The sequence below is a fragment of the Phaenicophaeus curvirostris genome, chromosome 1 (assembly GCF_032191515.1).
Source record: "Phaenicophaeus curvirostris isolate KB17595 chromosome 1, BPBGC_Pcur_1.0, whole genome shotgun sequence".
NCBI lineage: Eukaryota > Metazoa > Chordata > Aves > Cuculiformes > Cuculidae > Phaenicophaeus > Phaenicophaeus curvirostris.
Genome location: NC_091392.1, coordinates 106,372,611 through 106,393,314, shown reverse-complemented (window position 1 = coordinate 106,393,314; position 20,704 = coordinate 106,372,611). Strand labels below are relative to the sequence as shown.

At 37.7% G+C, this 20,704-nt stretch overlaps 1 protein-coding gene across 1 annotated transcript in view; it reads right to left on the bottom strand.

The window, feature by feature from the left end:
- Positions 1–6,589: 6,589 nt before the first annotated feature.
- Positions 6,590–20,704, bottom strand: part of CXADR (CXADR Ig-like cell adhesion molecule) — a 32,751-nt gene continuing 18,636 nt past the window's right edge. The window contains exons 5-8 of the mRNA XM_069852724.1: positions 19,662–19,784; positions 19,189–19,327; positions 18,629–18,815; positions 6,590–6,790 (exon numbers count right to left, since the gene is read on the bottom strand). Coding sequence (XP_069708825.1) covers positions 6,749–6,790; positions 18,629–18,815; positions 19,189–19,327; positions 19,662–19,784 — 491 coding nt within the window. The 3' untranslated portion in view covers positions 6,590–6,748. The remainder of the gene's footprint in view (positions 6,791–18,628; positions 18,816–19,188; positions 19,328–19,661; positions 19,785–20,704) is intronic.

Below are 20,704 nucleotides of genomic sequence, written 5' to 3'. Positions count from 1 at the left end.
GAGACAAGAAGGCAGCTTTGGTCAGAAAGAGCTTTTGGTAGCATGCATTTACAATTATGTGTTGCCAGGGACATAGGCTACCCATAAGGAGCCACATCACACCAGAAAGATACAGAGGGTATTAGTTGCATACATGCTGCCGTAGTCCCCTGCATTCAATTAGTATCGCTGCTCCATTCTCAAACACGGTGCTCAACTGACCTCTGAGTGTCTGAGCCCAAGCATCCACTATGAGACATCACAGAACATCCAAATATCTGTCAGTGGTACAGTCAAGCCACTCAGCTGTGACCAAGCCCTGAACTATGAACTGCTTGCTTGACACCCAAGAGCTGACAGGATTCAGAAACCAGAGGACTGTCATTGCAGGCATATTCACAATCAAATAAGCTGATAAAACCTTACTGAAAGAATTACAGTTTATTTCTTACGTGTCTCAGAACTTTATCACAATTTTCTCCTCTGATCAGCTATGTAGAAAAACATGTGGCTCTTTGTACTACAAATATGGGTTTTCATGTGTTAACAACTCCATTGCTTACTACCATATGAACTAGGGCAATAGCAGTTTTGCAAAGATTCTGCACAGTCATTAGAATTTGTATCATGACATCAAGTCAGACCTGTTGTTTACCACATCTTGCTCTACACAGGTGCTTCCTGACAACATCTCATCATCTATATCTAGATGGAGAAGGTGAAGATATTATACCTACCCACCAGCTCCTTTTTGCTGCCAGATAGTTCTGCTGGCATAGTAGAAATTGTACACACACCTCAAATGTACTCCAGTGAAAGTCTGCCCAAGCTAATTTAATCCATCCTCATCAGCTTATTGCACCGAAACCAAAGCAGAGGCCCTAAAATGATAAACCACCATCGGATAACCAAACACAGGTCATTGAAATACAGTCCTGAGGCATGACAAAAGACTCCTCTTGCTTTATGAAAAAAAGAGCAAAATGCCAAGGAAGAAAGAAAAACAGTTGAGCTAACTGTAAGACACCTGCTGTGTCCTAGAAATGTGACCATTGTACCTTCCCAGCTTTTTGCAGCTCGTACTCCAGGGCGAGAGACCAAAGGCTAGGAACTGCCTGGAAACTCAGATTTCTTATAAAAGGCCATGAGCTTGACTTGAGGGAGAGGCAGAAGGGCAAAGAAGAGAAGCCCCCCCTCCTCAGCTCCGATTTCCATGTCCAAGAGCCCTCAGACCTCTAGGACTAAAACTGCTCAGGATGGCAGCCACAACTGCTAACTACAGGGCATCAGCTCTGTGGCTTGGGATTGCGTGCTCGCAGCTAATCCAGGGTACAACTGTTATGGACCAACACTTTGCATACATAGTGTTGACAACTGGCAATGCTTATTGTTAAGGACAGTCAGCCTAGGAAAATTTTGCTTTAAGGTTTGAAACCAGCCTAGTTTTTTTCAAAGCACTCCAATCATAGAAATGTCTAGTTCCCAATTTATATTATAAAAAAATAATTTAAAAAACCCAACTTTGATTTGAAAGTACAACACTTTTCTCTCTGTCACAGGACAGGCCTCAGTCTATACTTTCAGCACCTTAAGTGTAGCTTCCTTTGAGAAGTTTTGCAAGGCTTTCACACACTATGCACTTTGTTTCCATACTAATGCAGATCTGAGATTTAATAGAATTACCACCTTTTCTGCTAACATCAGGAGCAGGACTATTAGAGCCATAGGAAAAGTCTGTTTTCTGATAGAAGAAGGCTCAAACTGAAAAAGACATACATGCCTTTTCTGTAAGGATAGAAAATTCTTGTTGAATTAATGATGCCTCAGTCATGAGCACAGAGAGAGCAGACATGGGCAAGCTGGATGCTCGGAGTCAGTAAAACACAGCATGACACAGTGTTAATGCAGAAGGCAGTAATTCCATTATTAGTTCTTCATCAACCAGAACTTTCATAGCTTCTGTTTCAATAATTGTAATCAATGCCATTTACCTTGTAACTGGAGAATTACTTATAAAGAACACAATATCTACAGTGCATTGTAAACATTTTTGCATATTCAGTATCAGCTCAGACTGCTACTCATGTCTAGCTGATTCCTAAACATTAATACAGCCCGTATTGTATTATATAAGCAGTCCATTAAAAAAAAATTATTTAAGATTCTTAACATATCATATTTTCCTGTAAACAATGAAAGGCATGTGAGGACTACAAATGCACTTGAATGAACCACACCAAAGTTGTAACTACTCGTGTTGAAATCCAGCATGTGGATTCAGGTATGCGGATTCCAACAAGCAATCTTTGAACATGGCACCTAATTGTAGGGAAAAACTTTGGATTTACCTTTTAGGCAATGGCTTCCCTCTTTACCTTCCACGTGTTACTGGAGTTGAGATTTAAGTAAGCTATTCCTATTCATTTGTATTTGATCAATCTATATTTTGTAAGTAACAGAGAAATGCTGGAGCCTGCAAAGAGAATTACAGTGCCAGAGATGCATCTGCACAGCCACTGAAGCCAAAGTTGGTTTGCTCACATGAACCTGTTTTACAAGATGCCTTAGGGAGAGGCTCAGAACTACTCCAGAGTCACATAAAATAATTGCATACGTTTTTGCAAGCTCATAGTTGAAGATAACATCAGCACTATCAACTACCATCTCTTTTAAGTATTAAAAACATTAAAAGAAAAGTTGCAACTGCTGCCAGAGTGCTTTGTCCCAGCACTCACTGGAGCATTATACCCTAGGAACATGCTCTGGATACCTATGGACAGGTTCAGACATGTGGTAGCCAACAGGATGCCCATGCATCACACAAGCTGTGCACCCTATTTAGACAAAGGGGTTTCTAAGCAGGATAGGAGGCTAGAGGTTCCTGGAACCACCAGTGTCAAAAGCTGAGGTGCCTGTAGCCTTCCAGCACCTTCAGTTTTACACAGCAACTAAGGATCACAGTTTTCTGATGCAGAGAGAATCTAGATACATGCATCTTTTTACAGGATCACAAAGGAGCTGAAGTTGGAAAGCACATCTGTAGTTCGCCGGAGCAGAGACCTCAAGTGCCTTGAGCACTTTCAGCACTGCTGCAAAAAGCAGTTGACCATCTCTCTCTTGTACTTTGATTCTGGTTTCCACTGTCACAGTGCCTCCTTCTCCTTTGTCAGCAGAAACATTGGTGCAGTCACCTGGTGAACTGAAATGATGAACACACCTGAGTCAAAACCACACTACACCATATGTAAGTAATTTTAAACTTATACCACATATCTGATGTGGCTTATGGCAGCTGCATCAATGTTTATGCTGACAAGACAGGAGGTAGCCCAAGATCAGGAAGGAAAGGCTAAAAGCCAGACATCCTGGGCCAATTCTTCCAGTACTGAACTCCATGATTCAAAAGGTATAGGCTAGAGCCACGGTTTGAGGTTTCTTAATTTTATGCAAATAGTTACAATGATATAAATTCAGGCATGGATACAGCTGTAGCAATGTGAAATTGCCTTGCAGTGGCATAGAATTTCCCATTTCTGACCCTGTTGCAGCTATATTGCCTCCAGGGCAAAGTTTGTATCTGAATCAGCCCCTAGAGCATGGGAAAGTTTCTCTGGTGAATTACCTGACTTGCCCTAAACCCTAGACAACGTGCAAGACATGACCGAGACAGTCTGAAGACACATAACCAACCTCACAGATTGCAACATTCATTTTCCAAAACCAACATCAAACCTAAAGGTCTACATGACTGCAAGGCCTGGTAGCCATGGAGAAGATGACAGTAAGCATGAGAATGGATGAGCACAGTGCTGCTCTTCAGATGTCTGCAATTATAATGGCTGTTGGAGAATCAAAACTGAAGTGGTCTGCACTAAATAGGCTAAAGTATCAGTTGATCTAACAATTCCCATTTAACAGAACAACATAATATTGTAGAGACGGTGAGAAAGTACCGCAAGTAGGTGTATTTCTTTTGCAGCAAAGATGCAGGCTACTAAGCATCTGCAACATCTAGGCTTTGTCTGACTCTCCAGGTCTAGGACAGTTAGCTTGCATATGAAACATCAGATGAGATATTTTCATGTGCAGACAACAGCACAGTTAACAAATAAGCACAGGCATGAACTTTCCTGTGAAAAACAAGCCCTAGCAAGAAGTTAAGGTGTGTAAAATTCACTACTTCTCATTTTGCAGTGTTGGCACAAGAGCCAGGATATTTTCCACCCATTGACTATCCATGACAAAGCCACTCTGTGCATTAGAAAAAAATCATCCTTCATCTATAACCAAGTAAAAATGCCTCCTGACATCCACAATGAGTCCAAACAGCTACCTGGTCGTGATAACCTATGCAGGCATGACCTCCATGTTCTGTTGTTTTCTCTTCCAAGCCTTAGAAAGGTGGCATATTGAGAGTCAGACACCATCTTTAGACTTCCTGTGTGGCATCAGACAACCTTTCAAACTTGTACACTGTTTATGCCACAGGAACATAAAGTTAACAACACATTCTTAGCCACCTCACTGGGGTAGGCTTCCAAACTAAATACCCAACACATAGTACCTTTCAAAAGGCCCAGTATTGGTATCTGGACACTGGTAGGAAGGCAGATTTAGGCAAGCAACTCCTTAGGCAGATGACAAAGTAGTTGTGCAGTTACTAGTTTCCTGGAGAAAAACTAAATGCAAATTTTTTTGCAAGACAGACACATGTTTAACTTCAATGACAGCATTTGTTATGTACTTTTTCTTTACTTAGAGTATACATACATTAAAAGTTAATTTAGGTAGGGAGCTGAGTACAAAAATAGTTTACTTATAGAATCATAGAATGGTTTCAGTTGGAAGGGACCTTAAAGATCATCTAGTTCCACCCCCCAGCATGTGTAGGACCCCCCCCCGGCCCTTATTACTTCACTTATTCCATACTTTGATGCATCAAGTTTTGCAGATTTTTCTGAAAAAAAAAGAGTTCTTATACAAAGCTCAGTTTTTAAACAACACTGTAAGCTTGCACAGTAGTTACAACCTTTCTCCTCCCTTTCTATAACATCAGCATTAGGAGGGAAAAAAAGTACTTATTTATCTCAGATGGAGCACACTAACAAAAAAGACGTATCTATAAATCACTACCTGATGGAACACATACTAAACAGACAGTTGCTGCTTCTTGACTAGGCAACTCTCATACTGATCCCATTGGAATTTTACCCTGATTAATTACTTGCCAGATTCACTCACAGACAAGTTGAGGCAGCATGGAGTCAAAGGAGAGAATGAGGAATGTAACATTTTGGCATAAAAACAAGTGCTTCTAAAGAAAAGTAATTTTTTTTGTAATTATAATATTGAACTTAAATTAGATTTAGAATTATTTTTTTAAAAAAATCGCTACTTAAACCAATGACATTTAGAAACCCTCCTCTATTTCATTTTTCTCATGAAGATATTGCTATTTTCTTATGTGGTTTTACTTGTTTTTTCATGTGCAGTGATAAAATCAACTATATTGATCTTTTGGTCAAAAGCATCTGCATTTGAGTTTATTCTAGAATTAGTTGCGCTCCTCTCAAGAACAGAAGGAAAAGTAAGTTAATAAGTGACATAAGTTTCCAGCATTATAACCACCAGCTTCACCAACTGATTCTATGATTGCCTTCAGACCACAGCATAACCGATATCATTGGATTAAGCTTTAAATTGATGTTTACATACCACAATAGCAAAAAAAACCAGTCTGTGTACATACATCCAGTATTTCTCAAGAGCACAGAAAGATGTAGATGATTAAAGACATGTTAAAGTTTGCATATGCTTACTATCAGTTCTGAAATGGTGCAGCGTCCTTCAGCATGCTCTGATTTATGTGGACCACAACAGAGAACATTTTAGCAAAAATGCCTGAGTACCAGTGGGGTCATACAGGCTTCCACTGCTTTTCTCTCAGCCACAACATTTATGAAAGAAAAAAAAGAATTACTAAGCTGCCATCCACAGGATCAGTGTATACTCATCTTAACCTTACATGGTTAGATCGATGAATATTTTCATTATCAAACCAATACCAAGAGCCTCCATGCTGCAGGAGGCAAAAAGCCCCCTGTAACTAGCCTGGTTTAAAAAGCGCACTCTCCTTTCCTCCAGTCTCCTGCAGGGTAAGTAAGGGAGCAAAGAGAATGAGGCAGTGTACAGACATGGGTTACCACAACATCTGCATTAACAGATTATGCTGAAGCATGTGCTAGCTGCAATAGTCATGTACATTTTATTAAGTGTTATAAAATATATACAATCTGAAAATACAGCGCATTTCACAAACAGGTTGTAAGACTTCATTGGTATCACTGCAGCAATGAACAGATGATACTATCCCTATCAAGCCAGCAGACCAGAAAGCTAGGAAAAAATAAAACTACTCTATTTCAATCTCTTTCAACGTCCCACTGCTTAAGGCTATATTTTCTGCTACCTGAGTTGATTTTGTTAACATCACAATTCTTTAATCTTCAGAGAGAGGGTGTAGAATGCAGACAGGAGTGATTGTGCATGCTTTTCAAAACACGTAAGTAGCAAGAAAAGAGTTGGTAGTCACTTTGTCAACAAAAATATTGTAAAAGAAAAAGTTTGGTACTTACAAAACCAAATATAGCTTACTTAATCTTGAATCTAAAGGGAGATCAAGTTAAAAAACCAGCAGTTTATTTCATAATGTACTTCAGTTTCACCATACTTGAAAGTCATGCAAAAAATGATGCCTGTTTCTTCATGTCTATACCACTGTTATGTCACCAATCTTGTGTGCGATGTCATACTATAAAAAGAAAGAATATGATTAATCTATATGAACAAGAGGCTACATACTGTAATTTACAATAATTAAATGCACAATTCTGATCATCACCCAAGTTATGGTCATTCAGATTAGAGTTTATACCAGTGTCTTGCTGAAAACTCCATTCATCAGGGGTCTTTAAATGACTGTAAACTTAAGAGAAAATTTTCAGTATCTTCACCTAGATTATTTGAAAATCATTGTGGATTTCCCAGAGCACACCTTCTAAAATCAGTTTTTACAGTATCCATCAAAGTCTGCTAAGATGTTTCCCTCAGTTTCATACCAGTAGCTTCAGTTATCAAAGAACCACACGTTTTTCCTGTTTACTGCTATAAACACCAACATTTGTCAAAGAATCCAGTGATTCATCACAATCTGCATGTATGCTTGTTCCACTGCTTCTTTAGAAGTCAGTTCTAGTTTCTTGACTGTTTTTGTTGACTTTCTCTGGGGATACTTTTTTGCAAATAGTTAAAAATAATTCCTTGTTCCAGTTCTTTATCAGCTCTGGATTCTTTGACTTAATATTCCTAGACTGGTATTTTCAGAAAAATAACTAAGCATTTTTGCTACCAGTTCTTGCTGCAAGACTGACTTTTCTATACGCTGCCTGTACTCAAACTCCACTGACAGTCACCAATGTTAACTTTCCAAACCTAATACTCTAACAGAAAATAACTCTTCCTAACTAATAATCCACAAAGGTATATGGATAGATCACATTTACTGCAAACAACTCAATTTCTTATTCCACCATTTCAGCTTAATAAAGGCTTTTGCATTATTATAGCAGTCCTCAGATTTTTAAAGCATGTGTCAATGCCACAACAGTTTCTCCCTCGGAGCAGTAATTAAAAAACCTGACGCAGGCTACCTCAGTAACATCTCACTTTCTTCCTTATTTTCAAGCCTAATCTAGTACATCTGTCCTCAGCTCTAGTATCACAGGAGCACGACCACTGGGATCAGTCTGAAATCGTATTTTATCAAATTAACTAATACTCTGCAAGAGGCGTATTAATTGGGACTCAACACTAAGAAGTGTCCTTTCTGCCTGTATTTGTGTCTGCACCACAGTTAACACAACAGTCCCTCTTGTATTGATAGCTCTCAAACTTATAACTAGTAATTTATTAGTAAACACATGGCTTCTAAATAAAGATTGTTATCCACACAGTTGGGAAAGCTCAAAGAAACAGAAATCTTACATGCCAAGATGTTTAAAAATCTGACTATGCTGAGGGATGAGGCAGGTGTGTGAGTAGGGACTCACATAATGGAGGTTTCTCCATCAAGCACGTCCTGTTCTCTCCTTTCCATGAATGAATCAAGAAAAAATTAACATGCCCTGCTTACGAAGGAAAAAACCTGCAATAAGGGGCACATAGAGACCAGGTGGGATGGGGTGAGAGCTTTTTGATTCTCTAGTTGTGTGGAAACGCAAAAGTCAAAAATGAGATACTTAAATGAACTAGAATAGCAAACCAGAAGAAACACAACATAATCTGTTCTTGTTTGCCTGTGTTGTCCTTATCCTTTCAGTCTTTATTTTCTTCTTTCCTTCTCATCTAAGTAAATCTCAACAGCAACCCCCTCCTCCCCACCCCCCCAAAAAAAAAGATAGAAAAATGCAGTCTGGCAAGTGAACTCTAGCAGGGAGCCAAGTTATTCACGCAGCTGGGATAAACCAAGAAAACAAACAAATGCACCCACCAGTGTTGTAACTTATAAATGAGATGTGGTAAGTCTTTTGGATCTTGCAAGGAAAAACATCCATTTATAAGAACCACTGTCTGTTCAGGTACTTGAAATCATAACCTTTGTTTCAGCTGAAAAAACATGGGCCAGTCTAAAATACAATATATATCTATTTAAAGTGCCAACTGTCTAAACCAGAGACAAATGAGTGAAATTGGTTAGAACAAAAAACTATGACAGGAAAGATCAGCAAAAGGAATGACCTGCCACAGAAGCAAGATGAATAGCAACATACTATACCCAGAAAAGGGAAAACCACCTAAAAATCCATCCAGCTTCAGTGGTAATATAAATCCAGCAATCAGAAATAAAAAAGATGGCACACAATACAATTGAAAGAGGAAGGTCAGTCTTGTGAGTGGGAAGCCACAGGCAGAGGAAATTGTATAAAAAGCCCAACAAAGAGAAATTTCTTGCTGACAGGGCCAGTGATGACAAGTAACTTTATGTCTCTATGCACCTTAGCCTGGTAGTATAAGTACACATGGCTAGACATCTCCACTATCAATAATGATGAAGTACTCAACACATCTTGATTCAGCAGTTCCTGCTACTTATCTCATAAATGCCTTACCCTGAGAATACCTTCCAACACACTAGTAAGTGAGCAGCAGGGAAAAGGGTGTTGAGGGAACGTCAGGAGGCTGACTGATGAGGAACACCATCCCGGGTGCATAAGCTCTCCTACATGCCCTTGAGTGGAAAGGGAGAGAAGCTGCCCCCATCAGAGATGATCCCCAGGAGGCATCCAAGCTGCGATCTGTGACAAAGCCTCCAGAGGAAACACATTTCCCCTTACACTGGCAACAGGCTTTGAGGCACCTTTCACCCTCAAGAAGTTGCCTCATAAGATCTGCCCTATTATTTTTACTACAACTTGAAATACCCACATAGTGCTACAAGTGTGAAAGAACGACTGTTCTTAAAAACAGAATTGAAAAACAGCAAGCAGCAGGGGACAGAGACAACCTGACCAAGATGATCTGAGCAAGACAACTACATGTAAATACATAAACTTGAAAATTTTCTGTGATAACGAAAGTGAAGATAAGCATTAGATGGGCAGCTGATAAAGACTTAAAAGGCTCATTAAGGATACCTTTAACAAAATAATAGTGTGATGGGGAAGTCTAATTTCAAAAGTACCTAAAAGTCAACAGAATTATCTCCAACAGATGGAGAACCAAAGGAATAAGAAGATGCTAATGTTTAACACACACACAAAAAAAAAAGAGAAACAAAGCATCACATGACTAACTCACAACAGAGACAGGACATCAACCCTAATCCTCCACTTCATTAATCAGATTCCCTTGCCTTGGGATTCTTTTGTTATTGTTATTGCAGGTGAGTGAGCTTGTTAGCCACGTCATGTCAAGCATTACAGACGTCCTAAGCTTCTGTGCATGCTCAGCAACTTTCCCCTCATGTACAAACCATAATGCCAGCAGCACGTTATTATAACTAGTCAATACGGTTGTCAGTGACACAGGATGTCAGAATAAAATTCACATAAAATTTCATGACCCAATTTCCACTGTCACTTGGATACCCCACTCAGAGCACCGATTTAAATCCTAACTTGCCCAGGTAACACCAGGAAGAAGAAAATTATGCTAATTCAAGCAACAAAAAGGACTCTTGAGTACAAAGGCTCTAGCAGTCCTTCCAGCTTTCATCTAGGAATGAAGGATTTCAGCAGGCTAAGATTCCTGCCTGCCCACCCAGTTCATTAAAGAAGACTATTTAAAGAGTCATATTGATATGCATGTGTCTTATTTAGATACATTTAAAATACTTCAAGTAGTAAGTAACGTAACCTTGATTTAAAAAAACCCATGTAACTGATGTTTAGAATTTCAGTGCCTTTCAAGTATGCAAGCCTAGAACTGTATGTTATCTGTACAAGCATCACAATTTTTACTGTCTCAACACTAAAAAAATAACCAAGTGATACAATTATGATGTATCTGAGGAATATTTTTCCCCCTGAATGAGATGCATATTTAGAAACATTGTTGGTGACCTTAACTTCAATCTGAGGAAAATACACATTTTAATGGCTAACTCCAAGCTCTGGTCCATACTAGTCAGTCAGGCTTCAGTTACACTTTTTTTTTTTTTTTGTAAATGAATACGATGTAGAAGTATGTACTTCCAGTCTAGCAACAGTTCCCGTAAAGGTAATTTAAATACAGTGTTTCTCACCACAACTATTCAAATCAAAGACTACATTCATACTTCAGCTATACATTTCCTTTAATGATCTCCGCACCATTCAGTTTTTCTGTATAAGCTGACCAAAAAAAAAAAAAATCATAATTGATGCAATTACAATAACCCTGTTCTTACCTAAATTATTTTGCTGCCTAAGCAATAAGAAAGTAACTTCCCAGCACATAAGCAGCTTATTTTGCTCTCTGCTGGTAAACATAATACTTCTTAGCAAGTCACTGCAAGTCATCAGAGACAGTCTCATTTAGACACAGTGAGAAAGAGATGCAGGCTGCAAAAGCGTCAGCCGTGAGAAGGCATTAGGTATTCCCAAACACCGAATTTATTACTTCTGTTCCATTACAAAGCACTCATTTAGCCATAAAATAATTTTGGTGCCATTTTTTTTTTTCCTCCAGTTGAGCTGGAAGCAGTATGGGAGACCACGGCTTTTTTATATTTTTAATTAATGTGTTTTAAACACAGCAAGCTCTTTCATTTTAAATAGGGACACAAGGTCATCAAATTAAATAGGCTACCTAAAGAGGTCACCCAAACCACAACCTAAGTCTGAAATGAAAGAAAAAGACATTACAGTTTTTAAACAATTTCATATTAAATTACAGAATACAAGGATGAAATCTGGGCAAGACCAAACAGTTCATTTGAAGCTGTCCTTCTAGTAACTCGTATTTTTTCTTGAGTACCAAGAAGAAACAGGTATATAAAGTAATTGCAAGCTTGCATTTTTTACAGTTCTTACAACTCAGATGAACTGTTTCTGCTCTTGACAGTTACAGGATTGGAAGTGACATGGAAGGGCATTTTATTTATCCAGATAAGAAGTTCAGTGCTAGCAGCCACAACATAAGCTTTTTGACATTTTCCACAAACCACCAGCTGTGCCCCAGAGTTGTCATCTTCTTTAGCAGTCACAAGCTTTATATGTTATCACCAGTTGTCTCTATTTCTGGTCTAAGGGTACCGGTATCCTTCCTACCTGAGCTATTCTATTAGTAAATGGGAACATTAAGTAATAAATTTATCTTGAGCTCCTACAGTTAAGTAAGGCACAAGCATTTTGACCTCATCAACTAGTTTCTTTGAAACACCACTAGTTTAGATGACTAGTAAGATGCTGTGAGCTGCTGCTGGTTGTAGAGACCTTATACCAAGAATGGATTCTCTGCTGCATGCTTCAACTCCCATGAAACCTGACTAATCCTGTTGTTTCACAAGTCAAACATTACCAAGTGACATGAAACAGGGAGATCTGGAGTCCTGTATGAGATAACAGTTTCATTTACAAATCATGGATCAGGCCAAGTCATGTTAGGAAAAGGTGTCACTTCACTGGTGTAGCAGTTAACTGGCCACAAGAAACAAATTCCCAGTTTCTTTCCTATTCACACAGAACAATTTGCAAAACTGAACTAACTGGAAGCCATTATACTAATCGTAGTAGACAAAACCAGTTTTATTGCTCTTTACCATCTGATTTTCTATTCCTTGATACTACATTCTGAATGAGTTCCTACCTAACCTCAGGGATCACTGCACCCCGATGATGTTCAGGCCCAGGTCACCAAGAAGCCGTGCTGTCACAATTTGCCCTATGTGGGGTGTTTCAGGAGACTTTAGTCTACTGCTTGACTGTTTCTTTATACAGCTTTGTTCGCAATAATATAACCAAAAACATCATATACAGAAATTACTTCCTAGTAAGACGAGTACAGGACCCTGCAACTTAATGAAGATCTGCTGGCTATATAGGCAACTCTAGAGGCAAAAAGCTTTTACAGACTGTCTGAAAACCCTTATATTACATGCTGCTGAAAACCAGAGTAGGAAAAGGCTTCATTAAGTTTGACACTTCATGTTTTCAGAATTCAGGTACTTCCTACAAAATTCCCCTCAAACTGATCAGAGTCACTGATTTCCTCTCCCTATTTTGCAATTAGGAAAAGCAGTCTGGTAAGAGTCTGTACCTTCCAGGTACAGAACTCAACTTTCATCCTGCCTGCAGGTCCATGGCATCCAGCCACAAGAAGTGGGACAACTGTCACTGCATCACACTGCTTTCTGAGCTTCCCAGTGGACATATTGCCTCTAGAGGTTTTTCCCCTGAAGGCAAAATGATGTGCTTTCAGATGCTAACGTCTCTTCTAATATTGCCATGTTTTAAAATTGTTACACAATCAAGTTGTGTAACGAACACACTCAACTTCTTTATAGAGCTGCTCCCCTCCTGTCATCTAGCAATCCTGATGCCATACAAGGTTCCAACAAAAAAACCAACCCAAAACACTTCAATGACTATGCTGATCCACTAAAAATGAGGACCCAGCTTGCAGCTGCTGTCACTAAATCCTATTGAATTTGCATATTCAAAGCAACCTGGCTAGTATTAAACAGCTGAAAGCTGAAGGCTTCAAACCTCCATCTTACAAGGATGACAGTAACATTGACTTACAACAATACAAGAATTTGAAATAGTAAGATCAAATTATACAAAGATGTTTAGAGCAAAAACATCAGCAAGACAGACCTTTTAAGAAACTTTATCCAAGGCCTTGTCTAGTATATACACAAGGACCACAAAGGTTTAGTGGAACTACCATATGATGAGTGTCCTCTGATCTTTGAGGATGCTTTCAGTAAAGCCTTAGCTGCTTTGTTGGAATTCCCACAAACAAGCTAGGAGTACTCAGCTCCTCTGATTCATAAGCATCTCATCTCCAAATAAAAGACCTGGATCAGACAAGGCACACAAGTGCCACCTATGCCAAAACTACAATCTTAGGAAAGGAAAGAAGTCTCCAACTTAAGTATTGACATTAATGTCAAAAGGGTATAGAAACGTATCTTAGAGTTCCACAAATATCTTAGAGTTCTACAAATTGAGACAAACCCAAACCCTCCCCTTTTATTAGGCTTCCTTTTGTATTTAAATGCAAACATAAATTTGAAACAGAAAATAATCCTGAAGGTTTTTCTACCTGTACTAAATTTAACTGCATATGCTTGTGCACATACGTATCAAACAGGTTTTTCATATATATGCACAAAGAAGTGACTGAAACTTCTGGCAAGACACAGGTACACATTAACATATGAAGCTATGCATATATTATGAAAAAATGTAAGCTATTTAGCCCTCCAATGATATATAAACATAACATGCCATTAATGCAAACAGATCCCATTCCAGACTGTTTCCTAAAATTAAATATGTGCCCAAGATGACACTGGAGAAACTTTATTATCTTAGGTAAAATTAAAAGGTCAGCAATTAGTTGGTTTGTAAAGGTAGGAGGTAGGGAATATCCCAAGTCAACTACATTTGAAGCAAAAAAGACACAGATTAACTGAAAATACAAACCTCAAGCATTGTATCAACAGCTTCAATTGCTGTAAACTTGCTTGTTTGAATTTTAAAAGACTAGAATTTATCAGTTTCAGGAATTTTTAGTTCTATCTAAAATAGAGAGGGATGAAATTGAATCCAAAGTTCCTTTCCAGCCTTATGTTTAAGAATAACCATAGAGATTGCTCCAGTACATTTTTTCCATTGATCACTACACCTGTGTATCCATAATTAGAAACCACAAACAATGCATGTTTTAAAGTAGCTAAAAAGTTTTGTTTTCCCTAAAAAATAATGGGGGGAAGGAAAAAAAAAAATTATTAATGCCAGCATGGTACACATAGCCATATTTATTAGTTCACTTCCAATTACATAAAGAGAAATCTGAAGCCATACACAAGCATTGTTTTAAAAAAAAGACAGACGATTATTTTCTCCAACAGTTTTATTTCAAAAAGTACACAAGTCTGTCATGGAACTACAGCATTTTAAAATCTTGGATTTTGTTTTTACAAATTCACTCACAATACTTGCACTTTAAAATACCATTCCCCTAAAAGTGTGAATATAAAACCTCATACTGAAATTCATATTAATATTCAAGTCCATGCTTTGTGCTTGAGAAGCATAATGTAACATCATAACATTTTTGGATTCTGGAAAATATTATTGCTCCAATTTCAATTCAGCTGTGCCTCAATGCTAAAGGACCAGTAACCAAAGGGTCCCAATAAAGCACCGACCAAGTGTATAAAACAAGGTTTAAGTGAAACAAATAGTCTTTAGACTGGAACACTGTTAAGAAAAAAAAAACCAAAAGCTTATCTTGAAAACCAGTAATATACAATATTCAGCATTACAGAAAACCTTGCAGTTAGGAACTATTAAGCAAGAGGCTTACATACATCTAACACGAATGCAACTATCAGAGTTGATAAAGATGTATGCATTGCACGTTTTTTCAGAAGTCATGTTTTACCCTTCCAACGAGGCATTACTGTGCACTACACACTTTTGGAAGAAGTATTCATTTTTAGGTAAGGAAGTTTCACACAAATATCTTTAAATATCCATTTCAGAAAGTTTATGAAAATGCTTGCAATGGATGGACAAGTGTTACGTAACCGCTACAGTATTACAAGTCTAACACTTTATTCACACCATGCTAAAATTGAGGGTTTTCTTCTATATATAGTAGTCCTTAACAGGCAAGTTTACAGTCATGACATTAACTAGAGGCTTCTTGAGTTCACTTGGAGTATTTACATAACAGTACCACTCCCCCCTCCCCTCTTTTTAGTAAAATGAGATATTAAAAATGCCACCTTCTAACTGGTATATCAGCTGCCATTACTTCCTAGAAGAGTTCTGTTAGCAGAATTATCTGTAAGATCGGACACCTCACATACTTAACCAGTTCATCTCCTACACAGTTAGAAATCACTGCTAAACTACAGTAGCTGCTTTTGAGAATATCATGCAGTGCAAGTGAACAATCTATTGACTAAAGAAATAATTTATACTAGTGGTATTGTGTTTTCATAGTAGTAGTGTATCCATTCAAAAAGGCATGAGGATAGCAACTTGAGGCAAAGTTTACCACAAGTTAGAGGTTCTTTATTTCAGATAGGGACTATGTCAGATTCTATTTCTTTTATTTTCCATTCAATTACATAAATAGACAGACACTATCAAGGCTGCTAACCCTAACAGCTACGCTCTGAGGGCACATCATACTGTCCTCCTGTTCTGTCCATTTATTTTGTGCAAGCTGACAGAGCATTAAGCATGTGTAAACTCTGCTCTGTACACTTTAGTGAGATAATTTCCTGGTTTTGAGTGTCCTGGGGCTTACCTGACTGAAAGCACAGGGTCTCAGGCCAAATCAAACCAAAAAAACCTCAACCACCCAAAAAAACCCCAAACAAACAAAAAGCCAAAACCACATCCATTCTCACCCATGTCCACAGATAGTTAATATTCAAATTTAGTAGGTTTGTTGCCTGGTTGCTCAGCTTTATAGCTATCTCTCAGTCTGTGATTCAGTTTAGTTTTGTATTCAAGTTGTATTTATAACAACTATACCCTTTTAATTAAGGAAGGCGTTAGTTTCAAGGTAAACAATCAGTGTATGACTAAAATCTCAGAAGTCTCTTCTATCACAATAATTGGATGCAAGACATCTCATCTATTGTTCTTTATAAGTATGTTTGGCACAGATAATTGACTTTTAGTTGTGTGGTAAATAATATTACTATCTCATTGGTGCAACAACTGAATAGTTTTCAGGAATATAAACACTTAGATCATAACTAGCAATTGAAGGAGTAACTGACATTTTGAAATACAGAACAATAGAGAGACACTGAAGTCGCATCCAAAAATAGGCATGAAGAGGTATAAATAGTACATAAGAATCAAGAAATCAGATCACAGTGTCATGTTTTAAGAACTGTACCATCATCTAAGCACCTGTTTGAACAGTAAGTTTAGGCACCAGAAATTTCATAAAAACTGAAGTTACAATCAGGCAAAGTTTATTGAAAAGGCACACATGAAAGATAAAAAGTCTGATCTCTAACAGTATCAGTTTACAATCTAAAAAGAGTCCCAAATGTGTAAAACTATGTCTATAATACTTAATAGCCATTCAAGTTTCTAAATTCAGTATGAAGGGTATATTCTTTACTTAAATAGTGCCAGCCAAAAAATGTGCACCTAACTACGGGTAGGACAAACATTTAGTAGTAAGTCAAAGAATTTATCACAGATCTATAAGCAGCTACAAAAAAGCAGACACTAAACCTAGTCTGGGGAAATGCTTTTTCTCACACTATTGCTACATACAAATAACCCTAAGATCTTTCAACAGGCTATTCAGATATTTCCTTCATCAACATTAGTGCCACGTACTATATGCCTTTAGAGTTCTCCAAAATACCTTGCAGTTTAACATCTACAGCTAGAATAAGCTGAAGGGACTCCCCTCCTCCCAGCCCAGGATAGATAAAAAAATAGACAGAAGAAAAAAAATCCACAAAAATTCAAACTGCACTAAGCCTTAAATCCAGCTTCCACAGGTATAACATATCAGTCAATCAGAAGCTATTAAAACTCCTTAAGTATGTGTGAAAGTAAGATAAGGAATTATTCTGTTCCTTCTGTAGACTTAAGTTTGCAAAATTGGGAAGAGAGGTTTTACTGTTGACACACGAGATTTATACCAACAATTCTGGGTAACTATACCCTCTCAGATTCTGGCTGCATGAAACTCTTGCTCTTAAAAGTTTAAATGCCTGTTCATAATATTTAGGGCTGTTGGAGAGGCAAGGAGAAATGAGCATCAAACTCCGTGCAAATTCATATAGAAAGACATTATAATCTTAAGTAAAGGCTAGCTAATGCTACATGTGTATACAGGAAAAGATGTTTCCACAGCTATGTTAGAGCAAGAGGATAGATATCAAATACCAGTTACTTAACAACTTTCATTAAAACCCCACAGAGCTTCTAGGTAATTGGTTTGGAAAAAAAGTAAGAGCACTGCCATAGAATCTAAACAGGCTTTGGAAAATTCAAGGTATGCTTAAGACCTGTAGAGAGATGCAAATTCATTCTTACTTTGACGGTAACAGTTGCTCTACGGATTTTAAAGCTTAAATATCACTACAAACAACCTGGTAGGACCTCTTGCACCAGATAACGTAAGCGTTAACTTAGCTGCAATGACCATAACTAGTTATCACAGAAAAAATATATGTTTCAAAGAGCTTGTCTCCTGTCACATTTTCACTAACTGAAATTTTAAATTCAGAACAGATCCATTAAATTAAATGAACCAATCAAACAACTGGTAGCCCCTGAAATAAGAGCTCAAGGAGTGCTCCCAATAAACGTTACTAAGTTAGGGAGCTGCATTAAGTACTCAGAGTCTGAACAGAATTCAAAGTCATCCTCAGTATTTCAGCTCCCAGCAACTACATCAGACAGTGGCCAACTTAAAATATTTGTTATTCCAAAACTGAAAGCTTCAAGAACTCTGAGAAACTTCATTATGTTCTACATATGAAATGCTTTTGTAACTTCTCACTTATGTCTTGCTGTTACATATTCAGAACTGCACGCCAGCTGACAGTGTCTCTTCAGCAACCTACCAGAGGTCCAAATACCTTCAGTGTCCGATATTTATTTAGGAACTTCCATGCGCTTAGCAAATAGTTCAGCTGTCATATACTAATAAGTTTAAAATTAAAAATGAGTACTGGTGGCTTTTCAAACTAACTTGTTCATTTCTTCACAGAAAAACACATGCCATTGTTTAAATGAGGGATGGAACACAGTAGTTTTTTCTATTACTTACAATAAACACCTGAAAAACAGCATTTAAATTAATTTTATACTATGGACCCATCTTTGCTTTGTGCTGGAATCATCACAGGAACAGCTCCCATTCTACTTAAATTAGGTGCAGCTACCTTTGAAGGTGCAAAGGTTTGGTTTTGACCAGGAGTACGTTCAAAGTCTTCACTTGGGACTTGGCTATATGGAGTTTTGGTATATCCTTCCATATTTGAGGGAGACATTGAACCCAGAGAAGAACGATTGCTGCCTATGTAGCTGCGGGCTGTTGAACTGCGACTTTTTGGAGGTGGAACATCTTCTCTGAAATAAACAAAAACACAGTTGCAGAACAAGAGTTCAATCACTATTACTATGTAGGAGCTTACAAAAACAGATTTTCAGTGCGTCTTTCTATTCTGACACAGTAGCCAGAAGAGGCTTTTTATTACTTCAATACTATATTACTTCACATCAAAAACACTGAAGTACTAATTGCCCTTAAAATCTTCACTGAAATTAGACAGGATAACCTATACCATTTCCAAAACAAAAAGTTCTCTGACAAGCTGCTAGTATGTTAACAAGCTTTCCAGATTAAGACAGAAATCTCAATTAAGTATCTTAATTACAGAAATACACATTTAAAAGTTAATCTTCAAATAATACTGCTCAAAACCTAGAGCTAAGTCATTACCTGATATCATGATGTACTTCTTTCTCGTATTTCCTGTCTCTGTGTTTCTTACAGCAACAGAACACAAGAAAAGCCAGTACAGAAACACCCAGCAGAGTTCCTATAATAGCTCCAGCAATTATACCAGCTGTATTTATAGCTAGAATAGATAAACAACAATACTGTAAGTGTCAAATTTATGACCAACTTCTTTTCTTTTAACTCAACATTAAAATCAGTATGTTTCTACACAATCCAGGTTACTAGCATACCACTGAATCAAAGCGTATGCCTTCAGTCACATGCATTTAAAACAGTAATAAGAATTACATCTTTCTGCATAAAAAACAGCATTTTGGGATGTAAAGACTTGAAGTCACAAACATCAGTTACACAACAGGGTTGTTTTAAAACCTTTTAAAAGTTTAGAGAAACAAAATTATTCAGTTTTAATACACAAATCCCTATATGACCATTATCCAGCAAACACTTACGAGGGGTGACATTTAGCCTAATGGAACATTCATCCGTGCCAACTCTGTTGGAGACAACACAATTGTATGTACCAGAATAGTCTTGAGAGGCATTTTTCAAGAGAAGTTCCCCTGTATCTCTATCTACAAACAACAAGAGGCAGAGGTTTACCATTTTCCAAGATTTAACACCATATTCAATACTGCAGAATTATTAATCCAGCACATAGATGAAATCATAATTTAAAAATGGTGTATTAAAAATATGTAAATAAAACCAGAAGTCTATCATGCAGCAAAATACTATTATTTATAAGTGTTTTACCTTGTTAGAAACTTGCTCCACAGCATTTGACTTAAATTAACATTAAAACTACAGACTAATTGTTCTGTGAACTGATAGGACTAGATCCTTAAAAAGGGCAATTCTTTTTCTCATCCTAATGGAGAATTCTAAAATACAAATGATTAACTGCACCCGAGAAGTACCTCCTTCTCTTCTTTTTCTCTATACCAGTTCTACACAACCAGCTCATATGCCTGCAGAATCCACATTCAACACGAGGCGGATCTAACCTGAACACTGCATTCAAGTGGGTGGCCAACTAAATCTAGCTACGCTGACAGCGTAGAAGACACGAAATCAGTGAAAACTATTTTCCCAGGTTTTTCAAAGCCTTTGACATCTACCTTTGAGAGATTCTACTATATGAACTTAAACTGGCTTGCATGCTTTAACTGCCTATAGATTTGCCATCAGCACTGCAAGAGACTTTATCATAGGAACAAAGTGTCACACAAATACTTTGCTCTTCCTGCTGAATAAGTTAGTGTCTAGACTCTTGAGAACACATTCAGTCCCCTAAAATTTAACATTCACAAGCTCCAAACAAACATGGTTTTATTGAGTTATGTGCTGCTTCTGTCTAATTCCTCACTCATTCTTGTCCAGCACTGATACTGTCAATTGATTTTGTTACCATGAGACAAATCTGGGGTGTGGTACAAGAAAGGATGCAACAGAAACTTAGTCTTAGTGGTAGGGAAAAATACATTCATGATCA